This window comes from Stegastes partitus, unplaced genomic scaffold (assembly GCF_000690725.1).
Source record: "Stegastes partitus isolate 25-593 unplaced genomic scaffold, Stegastes_partitus-1.0.2 Scaffold285, whole genome shotgun sequence".
Lineage (NCBI taxonomy): Eukaryota > Metazoa > Chordata > Actinopteri > Pomacentridae > Stegastes > Stegastes partitus.
Genome location: NW_007578016.1, coordinates 128,487 through 155,060, shown reverse-complemented (window position 1 = coordinate 155,060; position 26,574 = coordinate 128,487). Strand labels below are relative to the sequence as shown.

Below are 26,574 nucleotides of genomic sequence, written 5' to 3'. Positions count from 1 at the left end.
CAGGTGAGTAAAGTAACCAAGTTGGCCGTGCACAGGCTTGGTGTGGCTCAATTTAATACAATATGTAGTGTAGAAATCATTATCATACTGATGTAGCTGCCGAGGGTTAGATTTGTAATATTCAGAGTTTTTTTTTTTAAAACTCTGTTTATTTTTAATTATGAATTTTTAAGGTTGCTTTGCAATTAGCACTAGTTAGTAACCTTAATTTTGTTGTATTTTGTGCAATGCAGTGACAGTAAAGGCTTCTATTCTACATTACTGAAAAAAATTGTGGTTCAATGTCAAAATGTGTTTCCTACCTTTATTGTCTGCTGTGTTTGTGTGAAATAGAGTGTTTAAAGGCCCAGAGCCAGCTCATAAAGCCCTGCGGCCCTGTACTCGCTGCTCTGCATGGTTGGATTCACCCTCAAGGGATTATTATTTATAAGAAAGATGCTCTACATCTTTTCATGAAGCCACATAGCGATCATGAGCCTAAAACTGAGCCCAGGTTTGACCTTCAAGTTGATTCATTATCAGACATAAACAAGAGCTGGGCTTTAATGCCTCAGAAGTATACAGGACCTATAGGTGACTCCTGCACCAGCGAGGCCACACACAGAGGCCTGCCGGACCTCAGGCTGTTTTCCCGGCCTCCGTCGCCTCACGGGAGACCTCCAATTGCCCCGTTAAGAGCCCTTCAAAATACACATCCCCCTGTTTTATAGACACGGAAACAATTTATGGCCATTATAGAGCATTATAGATAGAATCTACAAAACTTCCCGTTGTTGGCTAAACGTCTGCCAGAGTGGACACACACACACACACACACACACACACACACACACACACACACACACACCCCAAAGAGTTAACAGAGAGAGAAAAAGAAAACAAAGATGCAAAGGATTTTGTTTGTTGATTTGGGGTTAGCTGTTAGAGAGATTAGGCTATAAAAAGAAGCAAAATAAAACATGAAGGCGGCCTGCGAGTCCAGCGGACCACCCAGAATCCTGCTGGAGGTGGGGGAGAGGAGCTCGAGTCCAGCGCAAGACGAGCTGCTGTTGATGTGGCTGGACTGGACAGTCTACATGTCTGTTACCATTCAACGGTTTTATATCAAATCAGACACAATCGAGCAATCTTGCACTGCATAGAGATGAGTTTCACATTTAGTCTCAGCTACTAACTGGTCATGTCGAGTGAAAACCTGATTTTGTAACACTCATTTCTAATCTGAAGTATTTCTCCGTAACATTAAATATTAGAGTGATCTTTTTCCAAACCTTCATCAACAGAGACACATTAGCTTAAAACCAAAGTATTCTGGCAGAGTTGTGTCTTCATGCAGGATCTCATCACCCAGAGTAAGATGAGCTCTAATATAAATATACTAAAACCATGAGGGGGAAGCTTCGGGTTCGTACTGATTCAGCGGGGAGGCAGTCGGAGGTCGAAGGTCGGCTTCACCGTGGGTTTGTTGCTTCCTTACAGTCCGTTGATAACTTTTGACCGTCACTCTGAGTTTCACTGCGGACTACGTTTGGCAAAACATTTCAGAAACCCAACTCCGCCTTAAGCAGCTGCTGAATAAGCACACCACAGAGATGCTATCAAAGGTCATTATGGGGAATCCAGTCCAGTGTTTTTGGTGTTTGACCCACAGTCAGGATGCCTTCACCACCTCAGACTGAATCACACCATTTCTCTTAAATATTTAGTCTTGTACAAGCTACTCAGCTGTATTAACCCTCTGAGCAACTTGTGGGCATTTTTGTTTTTGCTGATTTTTACTCACTGTGGGAACTTTTTTTACTGCAGAGTGGAAACAGCACAACCATGGCTAGAAGTAGAGAGAGGTCAGAAGTGACAAAACCATAAATCATGACAAATTCTGCGACGATTTGTGCTAAATAAATTTTGGGAAAAACTCTACAAACTTTATGTTTTTAATGCTGCATGACATCTAGAAAGATGTTTCACCATGCTGATTGTATCTTCCAACAACTGACATCTTGCTCCTCTGTCCTCCTGTTTTCAAACCATGTTGTACTTATTAATCTTATCCAGCATGTTTTATTTTTCTTAGTCTTGCTTATTGTTTCCTTTCAGTTAGTTGTAGTTTTTTTTTCAGGATTGTTTGTGTGCAAAAGCTTTATTTCTGCTCAATTTTTCAATTGTACACGCAGCTAGGATAAAGGGATTTTGAGGAATTTTTACAATTTTACATTTATCTTTGGGTGACAATACCATACGTGACTAGTTCATAGGTTGCCTGACATTAAAAATAACAGTTTCTGGCTCTGACAAATGGTGTAATTTTGGCGATTATTGAAGAAAACATGCGTTTCTAATTAAATGATGAGTTTCAGGGTTAAGAGAGATTAAGAAGACTGGGCCTAGTGAAGTATTTAAGCTATCCCTTTAGTTCCAGACTATATTGAAATCAGACCAGTGTTGATTAACATTCATCAGTCAATATAAGACCACAATACACAATGTAGCATAGTATCACACTGTGAGATGACCTGGTAAATGTTTATTATTAAAAGACTCATCAAGAGCTATTTCTACCCAAGCTCCCATTTTTATAAGATTAGAAATGAGCTCTACCAATTCCACACATCAAAGTGTGTTACAGTGTTTTGTATAAAGTTGTTTGTGGCTCCAGAAGGAGCTACATAAAATCAGTTGTCAGTGCCAGCTGGGTCTGAAGACTACAAGAAAAACAAATCTGTGGTGTGGAGTTTGACAGAAAGTGAGCCTCGCAGGAATCTGTGGCTGAAGGCTACGTTCGCTGCTTCTATCACGATACACCTCAATCTCCACACAAACTCCGAGCAGACGGGTTGCACTGTGGGTAATGTAGGCCGATGGTTTTTGGCAAGAGAGGAGAATGTGTTGGATGGAAGCGACTCTTATTATGCTGAGTGGATTTTTTTTTTGCTGTTTATTAAGCGGCCCATTGTAAGTGATAGCTTTCATTCACTGCTCTATAAAGGTCAACAGCTCAGGGTTGTTGTGTGCTGCTGGAAATACTGCTCGGCCTGCTTTGCCCAGCAGCTGTATTATGTAGCCTAAAGCAACTTTGAGGGGGAGCAGGACTGGCACGTTATGAAGGGGATTTTCATGTTTGATTGGTTTTGAGTGCTTTCCCTGCCGTGATCTCAACCTTTATTGTCAATGAGGCATCTCTGAGTTAAAATAAAGGTTGATTGATGGTTAAAAATGAGGCTTGATTGCCGTTTTTTTAACTTCAAAATGAGGCATTTTTTTGCTAAAAGCATGTAAATAAAAATCACCTGATGGGAGAAAACATGTCGATTTAAAACATATTAACTTTCAAGTGGTTGTTAAAGAAACACGGGTGGTGCAGGAGAGTTGAGACGAGTCCTCAGACCTGCAGCTTGTTCCTGGAGAGCAGCTGGGCCGAGGAGGGGAGAGGGGGGCTGGATGGAGGCAGCCGTCATCAGCAGAGCTCTCAGTGAGTGTCAGCTGCCTGAGCAGAGCATGGTGGCAGAGCAGAGCAGCAGGACAGGGTGCAGCTGCTGGGCTTTGGCCAGGACGCTCCGAGGAGCCCAAACACTTTAGATGCCGCATCTGACTCCTCAAAGTGTCGAGATGTTTGACAACTCCAACTACCCCTTCAACTGCTTCAACTACGATGGGGACGGATACCCTTCATCCAGCACTGACGAAGAGAAGAAGATGTGTAGACCCGCGTACAGGTAAAGCTTTTACCTCATAAAGCTTTTCTTTAAAAAAAAAATCTGGATAACAACATTGTGTTTTTTTTACTGTATTTCATCAATTGCAATTCTATGAGGGAACCGAGTTCATTTTTAATAGTTTTTGTCCTCTTATTAAAGTGTAAACTTGCTGTAAAAAAGCTCCAAAAACACATCGCATAACATTTTCTTGCTTTAACCAGCAGCTATTTCTACTATTTAATAGATTTGACACAGAAAAAACAAACTTATCCATCAAATCATAAGATAAGTCGCATCAGTGCACGCTACATAGTGAGGTCAACGCCTCACAATATTACAGTGATTTAAGGCATCTTTTAAAACTAAAGACAAATTCAAAATAATATTTCTGAGCTGTGTCTTTGCTAACTTAATTTTCTTCTGTACTTGGCATTGTTTTATCAGCTTGAGACTCCAGCTGTAAAAAAAAAAAAACAGTTCCATTCAATGAACTTCAATGTGCTGCAAAACAGCACTGAGCTTCCAAGATAAATGTCTGTGTTTTGGGGGTTTTATAACAGTGTTGTTGTTGTTGTTGAACATGGTTCCAGAGTTTTAAGTGAGAACTAGACTTCTAAATTACACCACACATGAAACACTGCATTCCTTTGTTTGTAATGAGTGTTTTACGGCTATTTTTGGGATTTTGTCATCATCATAAATTATGAAACCAAGTGTGTAGCAAAGAGAAAGGTTACTTTTGTATATTTGGAGATAAAATCAAATACCAATTTTGGGAAAAAAACATTTAGTTGAAATGACCATGAACATGTAAAACGGTGGGATTGTTCCGGATCGCTCATGAAAAGCTTCTTTATCACGATGATGTCTTTTATTCACCTTGCGTGTCTCTGTGTGTCAGCTACATCGCGCTGATAGCCATGGCCATCCAGCAGAGCCCTGAGCAGCGGGTCACTCTGTCGGGCATCTACGAGTTCATCATGAAGCGGTTTCCTTACTACCGGTCCAACCAGAGAGCCTGGCAGAACTCCATCAGACACAACCTGTCTCTCAACAGCTGCTTTATCAAGGTAAAGACAGCACAGTGTGCAGGGAGAACTAGGAATATGAGAATGGTAACTGGATTTGTACTTTTTTTTTCAGTCTTTCACTTTTTGTTTTTTTTGTATGTGATTATATTTTCATAATTTTCGAAGGACTAAAGCTGTAGAAGCAGTAGTGGAAGTAGTTATGTTTCCTGTTCTCATAGTTTTAGTGTTTTTATTCCTCTAATTACTGGTTGTAGAAATATTTTTGTTCTAATATTATTAAATATATATAATTAAGTACTTTTCCTCCCCCAGGTTCCTCGGACTGAGGGCAACGAGAAGGGAAAGGGAAACTACTGGACTTTTGCCACTGGCTGTGAATCCATGCTCGACCTGTTTGAAAACGGCAACTTTCGGCGTCGCCGCCGTCGGAGGAACGTGAAAATTGGCCTCCGTGACTCAGGAGAAACCCCTTTCCACCCTCTGGAGAGCCACAGCAATCAGCACGGACCCTCGGCTCGGCGCCCCGAACCCAGCTCCACCCTCTGCCCTTTGAACCCTGAGAGGCCGAGGCCCCAACAAAACCACCTGGTGCCCAACCCCAGCCAGCAGAGCAAACCAGAGTCAGAGATCAAGTTTAGCATTGACTACATCCTTTCCACTCCAGATCCACCCCTGCCAGGGTTCAGGTCCTCACACGGCCCCGTACATATAGGGCCCACGGGGCCACCTATTCACGTTCTGGAGCCCCAACAACTGAACCTGCACTTCTGGACTCTTTAAGAGGAAAGACTGAACTCACTCCTTCATCATTGTCTGTGTCCAAAACTGGGAACTATGAGGACATCCAAAGACAGGAATTCCACAGGAGGAATTTTACTTGAAAATGTAAATGAGGAAACAAAATAAAGAGGTACAGTATTGTGTGGTGGACTCTAGATGGAGAAAATCATTTAAAGACAACATCTCACTGACTGAGAATTCATCCTAAAGATTAACTGTGAACAGAAGTAATTCAGTAAAGCGTCCATATTGTCTCTATGCTGTTTGTGCGGTGTCTAGTGCTGACATAGACTAGTTTGACAGTATTCTCTAAATGTATATACACAGGAACTGTGAGCACTTAACTATGATGTGTTTAAAAATGATTTAAAATCCGTTGAAGCAAAACACACATTTGTTTGGGTTTTTTCATAAAAGAAAAAAAAAATTCCCTTGATGCCTGTAATTCTTTAAACCATCAGTTTAGTTACATCAACTGCCTGCACACACTGAAATACCCAGAAACTATGAAACCACTAATATTTTTAATCCAAAGCGTCTAGATGACTCATAATGCGCTGAAGTGTTTCACATTTTACCCGTGAAAGCTGCACAGTAGAGCCACAGTCTTCTAACTCTGCACACATTGTTCTGAACAGTGAAGCAACAACAAGCAAATCACATTTCTGAGCGGAACGGGACTCGAACATTTTAACTGTTCTATGAAAAACAAACAAAAAAAAAAAAACTCAGCTCTGTCTAAGTAAAAAAAGAAGAAAATGATCTATATTTTAGCTTGACTTTTCAGCCGCAAAGCTTTCAAAACGCTCCAACCAGATGCATTATGAGAAGGAAAGCTGCATCCAGGTTTTCCGCTGACTACTGCACGTCTCCTCTGCTGTATTCCTGCAGTAACAACCAACAAAGATGCCAGTCAGCCGCGACACACAGCGTCAGAGTAAAAGCTACGTTGTTGTAGAGGCTTTGTGTAGAGCAAAAACACAAATATAGAGAAAAAAATGCAATAAAAATAACTGCAAATTAGTAAAATGAGAGTAAATAGAGCAGTTTGAAAGTGCAGGTGTAAATGATAAAATGCTGAATCCCGTGTAGCAGCTTCTGCAGCATTCTGGCTTACCGTTGATCCATGTGTCCACTAATTCTATGCAGATATAAGCATTTTATTTTTTTAGCACTTTGAGTTTTGATCAGAAATCTGCAGAAATAAATGCATTCCCTGATTTTATTGCTAATTTCAGTGCATTTTAATTTGTTAGTTTTCTTGTAAGAATTCACAACCTAGTTGGAGTTACTGCATAGCGTAAGGATGGCTGACACTGTCGTGGTTTATTGGGACGCTTGATCAGTCATTGTTAATGTTATTAGTACCATCAGTGCTTTTCCTGTTACGTCAAATCCAAGCGTCTGCAGTGAAGAAGGCTGATTCTGACTGAACTCACTTGTTCAAAAGCCAATTTCTGCCCACATTTTTTATTTTTTCTTCTTCCTCTGACCTTTTGCAATCCTGATTGACTGACACTTAAATTCTAATCCAGTCACTCCTCATTACAGCCCCTTGTATTCACGCACTTAAAACGGGGCCTAACAAAAAACCCAGGTCTGACTAGCATTTCTTTCCCGAACAAGGGAGATCAATCATGGCGTGTTCCTGTGCCGTCGAAGGGACATTTTTCAATTTAACCTTTATATTATGTCTTGACTACATCGGAGGAGGGTTTCAACACACTTAACATGAGTGGCATTTAATATAGCATAACACTTGCAAGGTGAGGCCGAGAGGTGACCCTATTTAAATACCGGGGCCCCCTTTTCCCCGGCTTAAACAGCGGCACCTTCCCCCAACGCGCACGCCGCCAAAGCCCTGACGCAGTTATAATTAAACACACCTTATGCACTCCTTTGCAAATGCCCCCTCATCGATCTGCGGCTCTTTTTAACATTCATATGTGAACTGCCCCCCAGCGAACGTCGAGCGTTTATGGATCAGCAAGTTTCCATTAACAAAGTTGTTGATGTTGAGGAGCAGGGGCCGCCGCCGCCACCACGCCGCGGATATATTTGGGTAAATTAACTTAGCATAAAGTGCTCGGAGGCTACGGGAGTCTTTGGAGGCGGCTAAAGAGAAAGCCAAGGCACCAGTCAGGCCCGAAAAGTCAATGCACATATTACGTTTGTCAGTGAATGTGTAAAAGTGTAGCTACTGGCACCGTGTCCCCCCATCAATGGCCTCTATTAAATAACTATTCTAAATTCATCCGGTTTGTTTCATTCCCGCCTAATCCGTCCGACACCTTTTTTTTTTTGAGCCCGTTGTTTATAATTACCTCCATAACGCTTCTCATTTATAGACGCGTTTGTTTGAGACTTCATTACAGGTAAAATGAGCAGCTGAGGGCGAGAGAACGGTTGAAGTGCAGGTGGAGGGGGAAATTGGGAAAGCACTGATCTGCGACGTTAATAACAAGTAAATCATAAACACAATTAGGTCGTTTAATTTTGAGTGCTTGTTTCGCGCTTTGATTGCAGCCGAGGCCGTGGCGAGGACTGCGCGGATGAAGATAAATATTAAGCCGACTGTTTTTGTTCTAATGAGAACGTTGAATGTAATTCTATCGGGGCTCAAGTGTTTTTCCCTGAGCTGTGGTTGGAGTGTGAATGGATGGAAGCGAGTGAAGGCACTGATATCAATGTGAGCTAGCAGCTAATGAAGATCAGTGAAATAGCCTGAGGACTTTGACATACACACACATCTCTGCCCTTTGCCATATGCAGAGTTGCAAACCACTCTAAGGCTGCTGGAATATGCTATTATATTTTTTTTAAATGGCTTCAAGTGTGTGTGTGTGTGTCAGTAATGAGAAAATCAACACAGCATGTCAATCAATGGCACAAGTGTTTACGTTTCCACTGTGGGAAGGATGTCCCTGCTAGGAATGCAGGAGTCGACTGGAGGTGACCAGGAGGGTTTTAAAAACCAAAAAGAAAAAAAAAGGATAATAGGCAATTTAATAGAAGCAAAAGGGCTTGACATTCAAATGGAAATGTAACTCAGAAATCTGCCAGATATCTGTTTAAGTTTTTGTCACTTCTCATGTGGTAAACACGACACCTTCAGAGAAGCTCCGGGACACACGTTGAAGGTTTTGTTGGAGCGCAGACATGCAATTAAACAAATAAAAAAGAACAGTGTGCGGTATGATGTGGTAGATAGCGGCCTTACACAATGCCACAGGGTTGGATCTTTTGGATTCAACAATACTTGAGCATTTTAAATTTGGGTCCCTCAAGCTGTCCCCATAATAAAGGCAAACCCCCCTCCAAATATTTTAAACTCAACTAAGGAACTATCTAAATTCTTTCCTGTCCCTTGATCCACCCTCTGAATTACATTATATACACTAACTACAGGTCTTATGAGAATTTAATGCCACCCCACTAAAAACACATTCACTTAGTATTTCTGACCTCAAGTTCTTACTGAAAATGAAGATTTGCCACAAATACAGAATTTCATTGATAAAAAAAAAGACTTCTTAAAAACCTGGGCATGGTCGATTTAGCAAATGCTGCTTTAGCCGGTTTAAACATCACATTTTTTATGGGTTATGTCATCAGCCCACTACTTTAATCAGTTATTTGTCTCTCTATGCTTTCCAGCCCCAAGGTTTAAATATTTAAATATATGGATTAAAATTTAGATAGGCACTGTAGTTTTAACAAATGCGACTTTACACTAGCAGGCATAAACAGTGTATTTATTATTTGTTTTCAGCAGCGTATCTGGCACACTCCTGGGTATCCAGGACAGCAGGAAGATGTATGTGGGACTGACAGGAAGTGGTTTATCCATTCTGTTGAATCCACATCTTTCTGATGCAGCCACATTTAAACTTAACCAGAGTTTTCTAGTTCATGCAACATGTACTAAGGCTGAGTTCTTCCTGCAGCACTTTGATTTCCAACATGGGATCTTTATTGCACGTCATCTTCTCTCTCCAACCTTTCCTGTTTCTCTTCAGCTGCTCCCATAATAAACACAAAAAAACCCAAATAATCTTCAAAACAAATAAAAAAATCGTCTATTCTGACTACAAGTATTTGTGAGAATTTAGCACATCTTCACCAAAGCAAGGCCGTCAGTTCGTCTCGTTTTGAAAACACACCATAAATATATAAATTTTGTTTTTTTAAGACTCCCTAAAAAGTTGGACAGTGTACTATTATAGCCAGCGTTTGGTGTCTCATCCTAGACGAGCATTCCACAAAACTTGCTGCTTAAATAATCCTGAAGAAACACTCTCTCATCTTGCCTGTACTACTGTGTAGGTACAGCAAAATGACAATGAACCTGATTTGATTTGATTAACAAACACTTCCTTAGCAGGTGTAACTTTTTTTAGGGATTACTTTCAGCATCACATGTGCACTAATGAGTCCTTAAGGCTTTAGGAAGCTGTGCAGTATGTGGGTCTGACTGGAGAGAAAGTATCATGTCCATTTTCTAAATCATGAAGAAGCATGTCAGCCAGGGCAGCCACAGGCTTGTTCATGTGTTTTTAATAGTTGTGGAACCACAGTGGAGTTTTACAGCAAACACGACAAAAGATCAAGTCTTTGTTATACAAAGTTCATTGTTGGTTTTGATGTATTTATGAAGAGAAAAGGAAAAACACATTCTAGTGATACAGCCAAGTGTTCCATACCTCTATGAATAAGGATGTATTATAATCTGAGACCTTGAATGCATCCCAGAAGTTAACATCAGCATCACGGTGCTGGTGAGCTGACTGGATGTCGCATGTAAGGCAGGTGATTGTGTCTCATAACCAAGTTCTGTGATGCAAAGCAGATCCATTGCACTGCGTTAGTGTGACATGCAATGCAACTACAATGCACCACAGCTCTGGGCAGCACTTCCTCTCACACGTGGTGAAGGGGTGGAGATGTGTTCTGTGTTTTTGTTAACCACAGGTATGGCAGATACATCTTCCTGGCTCTGTTTCCGTCTAGCTGAGTTCTCCACGCAGCTTGACCTCTGACATGTGCACCGTCAGGCTCGGCGCTGCAGCCACCAGGGTGTGCCAACGAACTGGAATTCAAAAGGCACCATCAATCTGGAGTCGGAGACAACGAGGATCCTCCATGTTTCCGCTCTTCGGTGAATTCTCGACTGATCCGACAGCTTTATGTCGCTCGGGCTTCTGCAAACACATGTTAAAACATTTGGGTGAATATGCTGTCTGGCGTGACTAATGTGTGATCTGGGTTTGAAGGGGACAACAGTCACAGCTAAGTAGCATGCTGCCACACAAACAGAAGGCTTACTCATACAAACAAGCTGCACATTGTGCCTCCGCTGACAGAAATAACTGGTGCACGGCTCTATTTAAACACTTTTCCTCTAGTTAGTTACAGAATTCTGCTACAAAAGGACACATTTCTCAAAAGGTTGTCGTTTCATTCTAATTTTTCATCACTGATCCAACTAAAAAAAACACAAAAAGCATCCGTTTACCTGCTAGAGAAATCCAGCAGCAGCAGCAGCGGCTCTGTTGGGGGATTTTAAACAGAAGTCAGCTGCCCATTGTAACATGGCACACTGACTCAAACAGGGCTCCTGTGTGTTCCAGTCTACTGTCCGACAGACACACCCCTCTTTCTTGACCGGGAAAACGCTCCAGTGACCGAGGCAGAATATGAGGGGCCATGTTTGTGGGATGAGGCGATTCCTGGCGACCAATGGGGAAGCCCCTGGTGTGGGGCCCATGGGCCTCTTGGGAGAGGTGGGGGGGTGGTGGTGTGTGTGTGGGTAAGGTGAATGAAAAGGGTTTACTACAGGTCAGCTCCAGCTATTACCATCTGAGGAGGGAGGAATGGTGAAGACTGGAGTGGAGGCAGCACATTGAGCTTCAGGAACGACGTCGTGTGGATAAAAAGTCTTCATCCTTTGTGGAAGTTGAAGCTTTTTTTGACAAGAATTTACTAAAATATATTCTTCCATGTCAAAGTGAAACAGATTTCTAGCAAATAATTACAAATATAAAACAGAAAATAAGCTAAAATTGGGATCTTTAACAAAGGCTTAATGCTGTGATTGCAGCCAAAGGTGCATCTACTGACTTGAACCTCTTAAGATCTGGTGTCCACATGCATGGACATCACACTCTGGGTTATATTACCACAGTAGTTAATTTGTATTATTTTATTATTATTTATGATGATTTATTTATCTTTAATTTTAAAAAGTACTGTCATTAATATTTTTTGCATTAATATTTTAAACTTAATTCATATATTTTTCTTTTTCACGTTATTTTTTTCTTCACTTTGTATTGCTGTAACAAAAGGATGCTACAGCAATATTTTACTGCTGTAACACTGTCTTTTTAACATTGCTTCCACAGTGACAATAAAGATCTATTCTCTCTCTATATATATATATATATTTATTTTTAAATATATTTTTTATTTTCATTATACATTTTATTTTTTATTTCTCTTTATTTGATCTGATCAAACAACGAGAAATAAAAAAAAAAGCATATCAAACAAGAGCTCGGGTCTTAACAGGTTAAGGAGGTGAATTTCTTCGTAATCACTTATTTTACGTTTCATATTTTTAATTTATTTACATCATTTTCTAGAAATCTGTTTTCACTTTGACATGATGGAGTCCTTTTTTGGAAAATTCTTTTCAAAACAGCCAAAATAAATCGACCATGATTTAATGTTAAAAAGCAATTGAAGTGAGGGGATTAAAGGAAAAGGGAAGACTATTTTAAATATAGGTACTGTTAAGACAGCAAAAAAAAAAAAAGGACAACAACACAGATCACACACTGCTAATGTTTTATTAGAGTTCATGCATAAGTCAAACAACACAAAGAGAAACGAGAGATGAGGCAACTCAGGAAAGTTAGCAGTCACACAGCACAGCCTCCCTTATCAGCATCTCTTTTCATATTATCCAGTGACGCACAAAGAAACGCGTTGTTCTTCTGCAAAACAGGTCTGAGATGGCGAAGTTATGGGTATGCTGAGATTCAGTTACAAACCACTGACAGAGCTCACACTGAAATAAACCAGGCTGATCCTGGGCGGTACCAAACAGGATAGTAACATGTATTCTTTAAAAACACACATTTGGAGGCTTCTCGGTTTGTTTTGTTTTTTTTTTTCTCCGAATGAACCGAACGTTTCTGCGTTACAGAACGGCTGACGAACACACACGTTTAACACTAAAACAAGGAAACAGAAGGAGAGAGGAAGCTTCCCTTTCGAAATGTGCAACGTTGATGCTTCGTCGAAGGTGTCAGACTCCAAGATCTACATGTCTGCTTTTTTTTTTTTTCTCCATGTGCTTGTCAGTTCGTAAGATTCAGAGTGAGAGAGTAAAAATATGCATCCTTCATGAGATAAATGAGAAAATTGGTGCGATTGTTGTACAGCTACGGATGAGTGAAGAACTGCCTTCAGAAATGTCCATATGTTCACTGTATGAACCAACAAGAAGACCCACATAACCACTAAACAGAACCATGACAAAGAAGATACATTAGCCAGCAGCAATGTAGAAAAAGGAATCTCTGAACTCCATAAACAAAAGCCAAAAACACTAAAACACACACCATTATGACGATTTCTCATTCTGTCCCTAAACAGATTTCATTCCCATTTTAATCCTGCACAATAAAGCGATTTAAAATACTGATCTGAAGAAAGTAATAATAATAATAATAATAATAATAATCGTGTGGAATAAATTATCTCTACGCCTCAAACGGTTCTCATTAATTACACCCGGCTAACTGATGTACAGTACATGTTGAAAGGTAATGCGACCGTCAAAGTGCGCTCTTGTTTGAAGCTTGTTGTGATTGCGTAACGTGTTGAATCTATTATTGTCAAGAGTAAAATGTCTCATTTATAGCACTACGTCTGCAGCGAGCTCATTTCTGAAAACAAATGTCAGGCTGAAAGGTCAGGCCTTTTAAGATGTCAGCGTAAAGAAATAAAGGAGAAATGCACCAAAGTAACCATCCTGTAGTGTGAATTCTCATTACATCCCTAAACAAAAACAAAAAAAAAAAGAATTTAGAGTCAAAAAAATGTATTAACAACCAAATTATCCAGACTTTTCCTTCCATATTCAGAAGGAAAATAACACAAATTTGGTCCTCTAAGTCTCATTTTTAGGACAAACAGCACTCAAAAAGGAGTTAAAACCTACAGTCACCGAGTTAAAAACTCCCCCAATAACAGCATGTGTCTCTTCAGCTAAGAATCAGTGTTCAGCATAAAGATGAATACATAAACGAGGAATAATTCAACAGTATTGTTCAGCAGATGGAGTTACAGTTTTCCTCAGTCGCTTTGGTGCATTTCTCAGATCAGAATTCTCAAAACGATTCGAGAAACGAACCAAAGCGACTGAGGAAAAACTGTAAAAAACCAACTATAGCAGCGTCGGGCTAATAAATCTCAGCAAAAATAATCTCAAATCTGTTGTGACCAGCAAATCATCGGAGCTTTTCAAAGAAAGGCAAGATTTAGAGGAAGGTATGCGAACACATTTGTTGGTACGATGTGCAATGAGGCCAATCACAAAAGCTAAATTCCCTTCTTCGACATCATTTTTTTAAGCTAGTATCATCGCATGTACTGTATATTATTCCCTTTTCTTGAAAAAGCTGAGGTACATCCCTATTGTCAAAGCAAGTGGAACATAAACCCTTTTTTTTTTTTTTCTCTTCAAAAATCTACATTAAATTACCATCTCTTTCATACATATGTAGCTTAAATATACATACAACTAATAAACTTGACATTTGTCATTTACAGATTTACAATTCAACTCAGACGGACTTGCAAAGGGACTGATACGAACACCAAAACAAGACCCTTGTAGGCATGATCAGTGCTTCGGCCTATGATGGACATACTCTGCAATAACAGCCATAAAGCTTCTGTAGGGGTAAAATAGTAAAAGTCTGGTGTTGTTAATTTGAAGGATTAATTAGGAAATGGATTTCCTACTAATGACGTTTTTCTTTATAAAACTCTATGCTGTTTTATCAGGATTAGCTGCAACATGAAGCTCTGCAGTCCACAACAGGCTGAAGGAGATTCTTTACACATAAGAAGGAAAAAGCAGGCTGCCTCGTCGGCTCTGACACTGGTGACATCCATCGTCTGGTGGCGTAGCAAAATAGGCCTTTTTTTTTTCCCTTACTGGTGAGAAATTAACAGAGAGCATTAGTAATTCTCTTTTTATAAGGAGAGCGTGTGCAAAACTCTTGTAGTGTGACTCGATAGTGTTGTGATCGGTCGGAGCGGAGGCGGGCGTGTCTCAGTGTCAGGTCAGTCTGTCCTCGGGTGATGCTGCTCAGCTGGTCGGGTCTAAGGCTGGGGATCAGAGATCAACAGGTGGGAGGTCTACATGGCGAACAAAGCGTCCTCCGGTCTGTCTGGCTTCTTGCGACTTGGGGTTCCCTGCGCCGCTCCCGGGTTGCCACTCGGGGGCGACGGTAGGCCGGGGGCCATCTCAGCAGCTTTGGCTCTCTCCTCCAGGAACTTATCAAATTCTGGAGCAAAGAAAGGGGAATGAAAAAGCAGGATGGAAATGTGAATCTGAGAAGAGCTGTGATCAAAATGGAGCAGAGCTTTCTGTAGTCCTACCTTCACTTGTGACGCCTTCCTCGCCTTCATCCCCTTTCTGTTAAAAAAGAAACAGCAATGTCACACCTGCGACTTCACTCTGCCTAATGTAGCGCACTGCAAACCACCACAAACCAAAAGGCAGACTCTGATCCTTTGCATGTGCCCAAAACCACCAATTTAAACAAAACCAGTGAACATTATTTACTCCCTCAATTACCAGCCAGGTTTTCATGTAGAACAAGGAGCCACTTACCCGTCGTTCACCCAAAGCTGGGCTGCTCATTTCACAGGTTGTTTTTAAACCAAATCGAGTCATATTACCACTAAGTAATGCAACAAATCCTCAAAAGCAGGTGCAAAATGAGCAGGAACCCTTGTGTTTTATTTATTGCTCGCTTTAAAATGGTTCAGGTTAGTATATGTTGACGGTTATTCCAGGATGAGACGACAGGAGTTTTGGGCAGAGTTACCTTTATGTCACCTCCCCTGACAAGGGGAGGAACAATCTGGTCACCATCATCATGATATTAAATTTGTTTCATATTAAAGAGTTAAAATCTGTAAGATAACAATTATTGTGCTAGCAGCAGTGCTAAGAGCAGCAATGCTAAACAGTGTAGCCACTGAAGCTAACTTTAGCTGAAGAATATGCAGTGATGTTTCAATGCCAGACTAAGAGCCGATTGTTCTACCTTCACATACGAGGTGTGTCAGAAAAGTTCCAGGACTGGCGTCACAAAAGATGTATTTCAAACTCCAACGACAAACTACGAGTTTTCCCCTTCAGATGATCAACCAGCACGTCTACAAAGACATCCTGTGGCGTTGGCTTCGTTCAGTGTGCGAGAAGAGGTCAGAGTTGTGGCAGGACAAGTAGTGGCTGCTTCACCATGACAACGTGCCTGCTCACAATGCCCTGAGCATCCAACAGTTTCTGGCTAAGAAGAACATCGCCGTGCTGGAGCTACCTCCCTATTCACCCCATCTGGCTCTGTGGGATTTAGCTCAAGGGGGTCATCAAGGAGACCTGTTTTGAAGACGTGGACGACAACAAGATGGCTGTGACGATGGAGCTGCAGAGGATCCTTCCAGAAGTGCATGGCGGCGTGACAGATAAGGCTGGAGAAGTGACTCCAGGAGGATTATTTTGAAGGGGGAAACTTGTGGTTTGTATTTGAAATATATCTTTTGTGACACCTGTCCTAGAACTTTTCTGTCACACCTCGTATTTGCGTTCAAGAGCTCATGCTCATTTTGCAACATTTTTTTCATGTCAGTTGGTCCCCACAACACACTGTTAGTAACATTTAAGTGAACTATGATATCAAAATGTGAAAAACCACAGAGTGAGGAAATGTAATACAGGATAAATGTGTTATTTTTAGGCTTTAAAAATCGTTACAAAAGAGACAAGGGGAAAACAACAGAGCGAAAAAGGAAAGAGAAGCAAGCAGAAATAAAAATCATGATGGGCTCACCACATCAGTACACAGCCACTCCTCTATGTCATCCATGACAGAGGACTGGCGTCCGACACCCTATGGGGCAGCATCGAGACCACCACAGGTGGCCGGAAAACAGAAACAAAATCCCGCCCGAAACACAACAGAACATGAACGAACTTCAGTGTAAAAATTAAAGGCAACTTAATAAAAGTATTTTTGTAAAGCAAAAAAAAAATATGAAGAAACAGAACAGAAACAAATGTGTATGGATGGTGTCATCACACACTCATGACAGGTATGATCAGGCACACAAAAACAAATTCCACACATCGCAGCATGCTGATTAAGCGGAGGACGCAGTGCAATGCCGGTGAAGATGGATAAAGCAAGCAGCATCATATCAGCGGAAAATGAGCTGCCTCACCCAGTAACCACAAGCTTTTTAAACACAGAAAGTCAGATTTTAACAACAGAAGACAACCCCATAGATATAACTGTCCTTCTTTTTGTACTTGACCAGTCAGCATAGTGATGTGTGAGAACAATTTGAGTTAGTTTGATATTAGTACTGCAGAAAGAGCTAAAATAAGTACCACTGCTTGAGTAATTAAGCAAAGAACCTCGCCAAAAAAACCAGTTGGGATGATATGCAGGTTGGATATTCAAAGTATTCCCATTAAGCTGGAGGGTTAGTTAATCACAAAAAAAGCAAAACTGCCTTTTAAAGACAGTTTTAAGCTCATGTCTTAGGAAGGAAAGCAGCATCCCGCAGCACTAGTGCAAGCATGTGAGGAGGTGTCCGCCTCGCAACAGCTTGTCACACAACACACACACCAATGTTCTATTAGTGGCTATGAAAACACTGAAAAGTACAGAGCAAACAGTGACTGAGACTCACCGCTCCAGCAGTTGGCTGTACGACATCCAGAGTGGGAGGAGCGCCACCAGCGGCGTGGCTATCTTCTGCTGTAGTACTGACACAAATAGACAGAGGCATATTTTTAATTTAATAACACCAAGCCAAAGTTCTCCCTCTTCATTAAAAACGCAGGGATTGGAGCGTAGACTCAAAAACAGGGCCTCTAAGCGCATCCTTACGTCTTGTTTGGTTCAGGTGCGGCTCCAGTCCTGGTCTGAGCAAACACATCAAAGTCGTCCTGGGCAGGTGGAGGCTTACAGCTGGAGAGAGAGCTCAGAGTGCTGCTCACACTGTCTGTACCCATGTCTGGAAGGAGGGGAGGAGGGGGGGGAAATCACTTGAATTTCAAGCTACCATACAGCACACAACAGAATCAGACAGCAGAAAGTCAGTTTTAATTTCACATAGGGATTTGCAACTGTGTCACAAATTGCTAAGCCATCACTGCTGTTGCTGAGGTCATATGCAGAATCAGCAGGGGGCTAAATTAAGTACACATTAAATCTACAGTGGGTAAATAAATAGCTTATTTTTTGGGGAGGAGGTCGAATACGCTTCTTCCTTTTGAGTGTCACATGAACAGCCTTACACCACTCATATCTTGGCATCAAAGTGATTTAACTTGACATAAGGCTGGAAGTAGACCAACACAGATAGCTAAGCTGTGTCCAAAGTTCAACCCGCCCTGCCACCTGAGCCACAGCCGCCCACAACCATAACACAACAAGGTGTGATATATTGTTACCATGGATTTAGTGTTAAGATAACCTGCTAGGTTTAGAATAAGTCTAACAAATTCACCAGTCTTTGTTAATTTATAGTTTTGAGAAAAAAGCCCCAGGAACGTCAGACCAACCCAGACAAGATCTTAAAAATGGTGTTTCCAAAAGTCTGTTTTGGGGTCTGAATGCTCTGGAGCGCTGTGGACGGTAGGTGTAAACGTAGCAGATGTTAGATGATTTAAATTTATAATACATTTGTGTGGATGCAGCCTCTGTGAATATCTCCTCAAGGTGCACGAGCATCCATTCTGTGTGTGTGAGGGAGAGAGGAAGAGGAAGTGGGAGCCAATGAGATGGCAAGTCTGACACATGCTAATTATCCAAATATGCTAACGAGCTCAATATCAACAATTGTTCTGCAGCACTGCAGATCTTTGATATAAAAAAAGAATGTGAATTTTGTTCATTCAAAGTGAACACTCATGTCTAAGGTAGTCCGTACATACCCAGACCAGCCAGGCGGGAAGCCAAGGTGGCCGGGGAGGAGGGTCTTCCAGCAGGGGCTGTGATGGCGGAGGGCAAGCTGCTTGGGGCTGCGTTCGGCATATTACTGACCACCGCCGGGGAACCGGGGCCGAGGTCTATGAGGTTGTCCTCTGTGGCCTCGCTGAGGACCTGATGAATGAGGAATGATGAGACAATTTGGCTCTCATTTCATGTGGGAACAAAGAGAACTAATGACGGTTTCTGGCTCACGAGGAGCAAAACAAATCCTTTAGTGGGAAGCTAAGGAAAGGCAGGGTTACAAAGTACTTGTTCCGTGATTATGTTCGCAAAAGTACATAAAAATAACATTTGTGGGCTAAAATGAAATAAAAATGAATGCATGGTGCATTAACAAGAGTAAGCACACTCTTGAAAAACTTGCTGGGTAGCTTCAGGAGAGCATGAAAATGTCTGTGACTGAAGATAGCAGGTCATCAAACTCACTTTTTGGAAGACTGTTTCTTAAGGGGATTCAAACGTTTTACAGTTTTATTTTGGACATATTTAGATTTCAAAGGTATATCCTCACAAGAAATGGACAAATTAGTCTTTAATTCTATAGTTTATGAGTTCCTACAGATACAGAAATCCCCTTAAGAAGACAGAAGTAGAGCAGGGAGGGAGGAGGGAATCAAATCTTTGGGCTCTGTGGCAGTTGTTCTATCAAGACCATTTTGCAAATCTCAAACGCTGACAGTTTGAGATGATGCAAAACACAACACAGCAGTGATTTTAGGCACGTGTTCATCTTTGTGCCATCTCAAGCTTTGTCTCACTGTCCACTACATCCAGATTCATCGTTTCATTTCTGTCGGGGGGCTGCAGAGTCAAAACATGCCATATGGGGTGAAAAATACTGGTGGAGGCTGAGCCCATACTGTGTAGCCATGTTTCAACAGTTGCTGTGGAGGGGAGGCACTGCTCATTTAGGGACAATATTTTCATACTTGCCTGCCTCAGCTAGCCACAGAAACAGAAGAACAGAAAAGAACAGAAAGGAAGAGACAGTGAATACCATTAGCATGCCTGTGCAGGGACACAATGTAATGGCATGATAACGATGGACGATATACAATGCCTAAACAACTGGAAACCCAATGAGGAGGTGATACAGAGTATCCTTGCCTTATCATCGCTTTTTATCAGATGCTTTTCCAATGTTTATGGCCTGATAAGTACATACAGAGGTGAAACAACAGGAAGCTGAGACAAGGCACGAAGCAAAGGGGGGGATGTAACGCACAGCACATAGGATTCATCAAGCGAGCAGCGGTAAACAAAAGGAAATGTAGCTCTTTTTTTGGCACAACAAATGGAAGCTGATCTACAGTAATGGAGCTCTCATGTGTTACACTGATATAAAAAAAAAGGTATATACAAGTAACATAAAACTCTGAGTGACAATGACTGTAACATGATGTGCTGCTGTCAGGGTATTTTGGCTGCTGATAACAAAAGCCCCCATTTGGCCACTAAAACCCGCTCCAAAGCTACGACTGAGCTGTTATTTGTGTTTTATTCTGGAGTGGATAACACGAGTGCAACACAATCAGCCCGATTCCAACCACGAATGCGGTGACTTTTCTTTGCATTTACTACTGTATGGTCACAGTCAACGTTTCCCCCTACTGGACGGAACCTAAACGCTACAGGCGGTGCTTTCACTGCACTGTAGTTACATCGCAAAACAAAACAGAAAATTCTAAATGAATAACAAACAAGTATATATGTTTTCTTTCCATTCTAAGATGAAAGCAACTATATACATGTCTGTGTTGGGTTTCCGTTTAATAAGGCATGTACATCTGTTAAACAGGTTATAAACACAGCACTTGAAAGACATCGTAAAGCCCGACTGGTAATGTAACATGCAGGTCCACACCAAGACACTGAGAGGCGGGGCGGTAAGAGAATGTGAAAACATGAGCAGAAAATCAACACTGGGACACAGAAGAACCAGCTCGGAAGATTCAATGAGAAAATCCGGGAATAAAAAAGCATGATGCCAACGCTGGGTGTTTCACCACTTGAGGTAATAATGCTGACTCACCCCGTTGTTGACACTCTGAGCCGAGGACCTCCCAGACCTAAACCTCTCATACCTGAAGCAACAAAGAGAAAACAGGATAGAGATGAACAAAAAACTATTGTGTTTACCAAACCTGTGCAAATACATAATATTGTCAGTGTGTAAAGATGAGCTGGAATGTGTGCACTTTCTCAAACATGGCTTCTGCATTTGTACAATATGTATTTTCGCTCGTGTTTTCTAACCTTTCGTAGCGAAGGAAAATGTTGTTGAGGTCGTCATTGACATGCAGGAGCTCCTCAGTCACTGCCTCATTAGAAACGCAGGAGATGAGCTCAACTATCCTCTGCTGCATGGCTCTACAAGTCCTGTTCAGCTCCTAAACCACACAAACGCACACAGGACATAAACAGAAAAGCGCAGTGATCTCAGGTTAATGTTCTCTTAATGGTTTGTACAGGCATGTTAAAACTAATTTCATATTTGTACATTTACACACACTTCAGAGTACAGAAAAAGACAAAAAGCTGCAATCAGACTGCAGATAAAAGTATCCTAAATCCCTCTTTCTCTCTCTTTTTTTTGGCTCATTTGTGGTTCAAATGTATGTTTTTTTTTTTTGGTGTGAGCACATGGCATGTCATCTTCTCAATTCTGTTTGGACGTGGTCCTAAACCAGACACAAGTGTGATCTTTTGCAATGTGATCTCAGTCTGACCAGTCATATAAAAAATGTATGCGTCTTTTATGTCAATCTGGAGCAACATTGGTCACAATTCTAGCTAGGTGGCAGTCACTCAGCGAATTCAACAGGAGTTTGCGGTGCCAAACAGGTTAGACAACATGTGGTAACCTGCAGCTGTTACCCGCCACTGCACCCGGACTTTTAAATGCTTTGTCAGGGAGATGGGTCACCTGAACCAAGTGTCTTGCTGAGGAGAGTTGCAGAGAGGTGCTGACCATATCATTTAAAGTAGCAACGGACATCTTGAAATTTTGGATATACTCTATTTCAGTGAAGCCAATCATGCACCGAATCCAACACTCCTGGTTCTGACTCATCCAAACATGCATCCACACACACACACCTGCATACAGAGGCAGCAAAAAAGCTCCATAAAAAGCCATAGTTAAAATTTTGTCTCGCTTTCTCCTCAAGCTCATTAGCTTCCACTGCACATTATCTTCTAAAGGGAACGCTGACTTCAATGGCCTTCGTGTTCCTCCCGTGCAACAATGTGCTGCACGTAAAGTCTTTGTTCTTTTGTTCATGTGGTTCAGTTAAGGACAGTGGCCAATTCACAGTGGAATCTGATATTGGCCACATTTTAAAAATAATGTGAGCAGCCAGACAAAAAAAAACAACAAAAGCACTGAGGATTGCAGTGTGACTGTAGCCATAGAGACAGAAAGAGACACACAAAAAAAGAAGTCTCTTGCCTGTAGTAACTCATAGTCTGAAGCGTCTTCCTGTCCAGGCACCATCTCAGTCAACATCTCTGACATCACCTTGGTGTTCCCACGGACAATGTCCAACTCACTGCGTAGCCGGCAAATCTGGATGACATAACAGGTGAATACAGTTTGTTGTTATGAAGCCTTGTGTGAAAAAACATTTCAATCAGCGGTGCTGCATAGGACGGGGAGTCAAAGATACCCAAAGAGAGGATTTCCAATCAATATGGGGAAATGACAACTCGACAAAAAACAGAAATCTAAAAATACATATTCACATTATTGTGGTAAAATAAAAGGAAAATAAACAGCCAAGTATGATTTAAATTCGACAATTCTTTCCTATGGTAAATGTACAAAATGTGCATCAACCTGAGTCAGCTGTAACACACCTAAAGAACATGTTACATTTATGAAAGTGTGCAAAAATGTTAGCAGTCAGAAAAGTTTAAATTGCTACCCGAAAGTACTAGATGAATAAAAAAGCTTTCTAAAAGCAATGAACAAGCTGAAATAGGTGGCAATAAACAGCAAACCATGAAGAGTTAAACAAAACTGGTAAAAGTTTTTCAATTACCATTTAAAGAGTTTGCTAAAACTCATTAAAAAAGGGAGGAATGTCTAGTTTAAGCCTCGACAAGCAAACATATCTGGAACATGACGAGGTGGATAAAGTGACGCTTGAAGTCAGCTGAGCTACTCCAGACAAACAAGGTTGAGATTGAAGTAGGACATTTTCCCACCGAGCATGTTTGCAGCAGTGTGTTCATAGCGTAGAGTTTTAATTTGCTTTGTTTGGATGCTAGTAGGAGGTGAATACAAACTGGAAAATCTTCAGTTGCAGTGCAGTTATGATAACACCACCGTACCTGTTCAGGTGTAGGATTGATGGATCCAGAGGCATGAATATTGGGGACCTGAGGGGTGGTGTAGGCTGGTGGGACAGCGTGTGGTGCGGGCTGAGTGGTGGCGCTGTACTTATGTAGGATGGCTTCTCCCTCTGGAGCAGATGCCGACTTGATACAACAGAGAAGGAGATGACATACATTCAGGATGTGACAAATTGCCTGAGAGGATCACATTGCGCTTGATCTTAGCACAAAAACTTCAGCACTTATTCAGACTGCTGAGTGCGATGCCTCCTACCCGCTGAGGTGTGTGTATAGGTGACAGGGTCTCCAGCTCTGACATGGGGAACTCTATGCCTTTCCTCTTTAACTCCTCATAGATTTGAACCACACCTGTGAGGTCAGGACTGCTCCTGAACGCATCAGCCCATGCCTGGAGAATGCAGAGTCAGACAAGGGTTAAAAGGAAAAAGAGTGTAAAAAAAAAATACTGGGTAAAGGGAGGGCTGACACAGCAAACAAAGTAAGTGATGTGAGAATAGTAAAAGGAGCCTGTTCTCTGATGAGTTCTGTTTGTTTGGCTTGAATACATTCCGTCAGCAAACCGCAGCGCTCGGAGCTAGACTGGGCCATTACAGCAGTTCAAACACACGACAAAACAACGGTTTAAAAACAAGTGCACAAGGACTTTGAGGTAGTTCTTGATCCAAAAGTGCTCGACTTTAAACTGCAAGCCAGTGTGATCTAAATTCAATTTTCCACAACAACTCACTTCCTTTGGTTAAACCGTGTCTAAAAGGAACATGAAGCCTGTGCCAAACCAATACCAATAGAGTTTGCCTTAGAATGATTTTAAACCTACATGTCCTCAGGACTAGTCTCACATGCAAACTTTTATCAACTCCAAGGTACACTCATGAACACCTGAGAGATGAGACAGGTGCCCAGAGAGCTTCACAACACAACCACAACCACGTGGGTGTTATGCATCATGCAAAAATAAAGCCCACAACGCTCCAGCTGTTGTGTGATGGGAGCGTCACTCTGTAAGTTTTCCCACACAGATTTCCCAGCTGAGCCTCCTGTCACAAACTTCTTTGTCTAAATATTAGACAAACAGATTCTCCCCTCTCCCTCAGAGATACTATATGCCCCCTCCTGGATCCATGATGTAAGCTGCGGTCACATGGTGTCCCCGGTGGAAATAAGAGCAGCCCACATGAACCTCGCGCGGTTACCTGAGCTGTGACAGGTAACTAGAGCTGCTCCTGGCTGAAGCCCTGGAGACAGTGTGCTGTACCTGAGGCACTGCCAGGGGATGACAGGCCACCTCCTGGACTGCAGCACAGCCACACATAATGTAATAAACACCTACGCCACACAACTCACCTCTCACTAACCGACTCAATCAGAAATACTTGCTTTCTCTCACACTCAAGTACATTATTATGGAAGAAAACACATGCACCTCCAAACCGAGACTAACGACATTCAATGTTACCGTTATCTTACCTGAATCAGGGCGAGCACTTTATCTTGAACGATGGTGGGCGGGTTGTTTTTAGGAGAGATGATTTTAACAAGCACACCGTCCACAAAGTCCCTGCTTGTCACTAAAGCATGAAAACGATGGCCGCAGTTCTTCACACACGTCTCCAGAACCTGTTAGATAACAGGAAATTCTTTTCAGAACATGCTAACACACAAACAGCGAGTCAAATCCTCTTATAGACAAGTTTACAGTTTTACAACAAAGATATAGAACAGACATAGTATTTTAGATTGATTGCAAATTAGGTGGCTCTAAGTGATCTGCACATAGAATATTATATGATGAGAGAGAAAACACACATTAACACACATATTTAATTAGTGACCTATTCATCTGATCGCTACATTAGAAGAACTAGAGTATTTTATTAAATGCTGGTGAACACAGTGCAGCTGCATTCCTCCCTCCTACTTTAACTCACCGTTAAAGCCAGCATCACTTCCCTATAGTTTCTGTTGCCATTGAGTCTCTTCTTGACTGCTCTAATGGCATCCTTTGGCCTGCACACACATAAACACACAGGTTAAAGCGCACAATAAACATTCAAGGTTAGACCAGCACAATGTGCCCATAGCTTTCATCTCGCCTTGTAAGACATGCCAAGTACAACAATCGCCGAGAAGTTAATGGCTAAAGGCTTTAAGTGGCATTGTTGGACAAACAGCAAGAATTGGGAAGCTGAATACCCAAAACACATGTCAATGATTCTTTGACTTGTCACAATCTTGGAACAAGTTGTGACCGTCCTACTGCATGTCAGAAATAATTAACTTTCCCTCACTACTTTTAACAGATCAAATCAGTGTTAGAGCAGCGGCTGTGCGACGCCCCTTGCATTCCCTGTAGATGAGAAACAAGAAAGGGTCAGACCTCTTTTTATAGACTGCTGATTTAAAAGCACATCATTCCAGGCTAGACCCACCTAAGCCAGTTTACGAGCCACTAATCAAACATGACCTGGACTTCACACACCAGCCTTAAACATACAGTACAAGGTTAATGGAACAATGAGATAAGCAATGGGGCCTTGCATAAAGCCGCCTCACACAGGCGGTGCAAGATTTCTTCTCTTACTAGGACACAGATAAGAGGGGAAAAATGGAAAAGAGTGACTCTATTTCCATATCTTACAGCAGCTAGTCATTATGCAAAAAAAGCACAGAAACATTGAGTTAAACCAGTGCACAGAAGAGTTAATCAACATACATGGATATTCATTGATTTTTCTGTGGGTACTCACCCATCTTCTGTTTCATTGATGATGTCACATATTTCCATGTTGAGGGTCCAGTCTTCACTTTGCAAGGAGCCATCAGTGGCTCTCTCTGAAACACAAAGGCAGTAAATTAAGAAAAAGCGACGTTTCAACAAAACACAGCAAAACCAATTATGTGACGATGACTGGTGGCTAGCTAACTGCTAGCAAACTCAGCTATTAGTCACCCTCTAAGACAGAAGTAATTGTGTTCATTAATGGTTTAAGCACTGACCTAGCAACTGACAATAGCAAAAAACAGACCTTGAGTTAGTTAACAGTCATTCAAGCTCAGTGACAGCAGATGTTACCGTAACTACTAGTTAGCTAGGCGGCTAACGGTGGCTTCCCAGCTGTAGACAACTCATTCAGGGACGTTAGCATGCTAACGCTACCAAACCCGTAAACGACTATAGCTCAAAATAGACACGCTCCCAGGACAGACACGCGAACCTGTCCGCAATGTCGTTTCTTAAATATTTAGTTACCTACCAATGCAATGCCCCACTGGGGTACTGTAAGGATTTCCCAAAAGGAACTCCATCTTGCTCGACAACAAACAAGTCAGTCCATGGGATGATAATGATGATACATGAGGAAACATCCAGCAAGTCCCGCCCACGCATAAACGTGATTG

General features: G+C 41.6%; 2 protein-coding genes across 3 annotated transcripts; one reads left to right on the top strand and one right to left on the bottom strand.

The window, feature by feature from the left end:
* Positions 1 to 3,606: 3,606 nt before the first annotated feature.
* foxl3 (forkhead box L3) lies at positions 3,607 to 5,506 on the top strand. Its single transcript, XM_008282758.1, has 3 exons — positions 3,607 to 3,712; positions 4,578 to 4,765; positions 5,039 to 5,506. The coding sequence occupies exons 1-3, from the start codon at positions 3,607 to 3,609 to the stop codon at positions 5,504 to 5,506; spliced, it is 762 nt and encodes a 253-aa protein (XP_008280980.1).
* A 6,832-nt stretch (positions 5,507 to 12,338) lies between these two features.
* Positions 12,339 to 26,534, bottom strand: tom1l2b (target of myb1 like 2 membrane trafficking protein b). 2 transcript variants are annotated; one of them, XM_008282755.1, is made up of 15 exons: positions 26,430 to 26,534; positions 25,923 to 26,007; positions 25,104 to 25,182; positions 24,643 to 24,792; positions 23,429 to 23,563; positions 23,152 to 23,298; positions 22,268 to 22,384; positions 21,073 to 21,206; positions 20,849 to 20,900; positions 18,759 to 18,927; positions 17,710 to 17,836; positions 17,510 to 17,585; positions 16,645 to 16,704; positions 15,185 to 15,221; positions 12,339 to 15,090 (listed from the first exon to the last, which is right to left on the bottom strand). In XM_008282755.1, exons 1-15 carry the CDS (start codon positions 26,479 to 26,481, stop codon positions 14,942 to 14,944), a joined length of 1,569 nt encoding a protein of 522 aa, XP_008280977.1. In that variant the 5' UTR covers positions 26,482 to 26,534; the 3' UTR covers positions 12,339 to 14,941. The 2 variants fall into 2 exon arrangements, with proteins under 2 accessions (XP_008280977.1, XP_008280978.1); XM_008282756.1 differs by lacking the exon at positions 16,645 to 16,704.
* Between the last annotated feature and the right edge of the window lie 40 nt (positions 26,535 to 26,574).

Excerpts from the sequence above, each read along its gene's own strand:
- tom1l2b (XM_008282755.1), bottom strand. The coding sequence starts at position 26,481 with ATGGAGTTCCTTTTGGGAAATCCTTACAGTACCCCAGTGGGGCATTGC. Across the intron at positions 16,705-17,509 it reads TACAGCCAACTGCTGGAGCG|GGTGTCGGACGCCAGTCCTC; the intron begins GTGAGTCTCAGT and ends GCTGCCCCATAG. Across the intron at positions 15,222-16,644 it reads AGTGGCTGTGTACTGATGTG|AAAGGGGATGAAGGCGAGGA; the intron begins GTGAGCCCATCA and ends CTTTTTTAACAG.
- foxl3 (XM_008282758.1), top strand. The coding sequence starts at position 3,607 with ATGTTTGACAACTCCAACTACCCCTTCAACTGCTTCAACTACGATGGG. Across the intron at positions 3,713-4,577 it reads GATGTGTAGACCCGCGTACA|GCGTGTCTCTGTGTGTCAGC; the intron begins GGTAAAGCTTTT and ends TTTATTCACCTT. Across the intron at positions 4,766-5,038 it reads TCAACAGCTGCTTTATCAAG|GTTCCTCGGACTGAGGGCAA; the intron begins GTAAAGACAGCA and ends TTCCTCCCCCAG.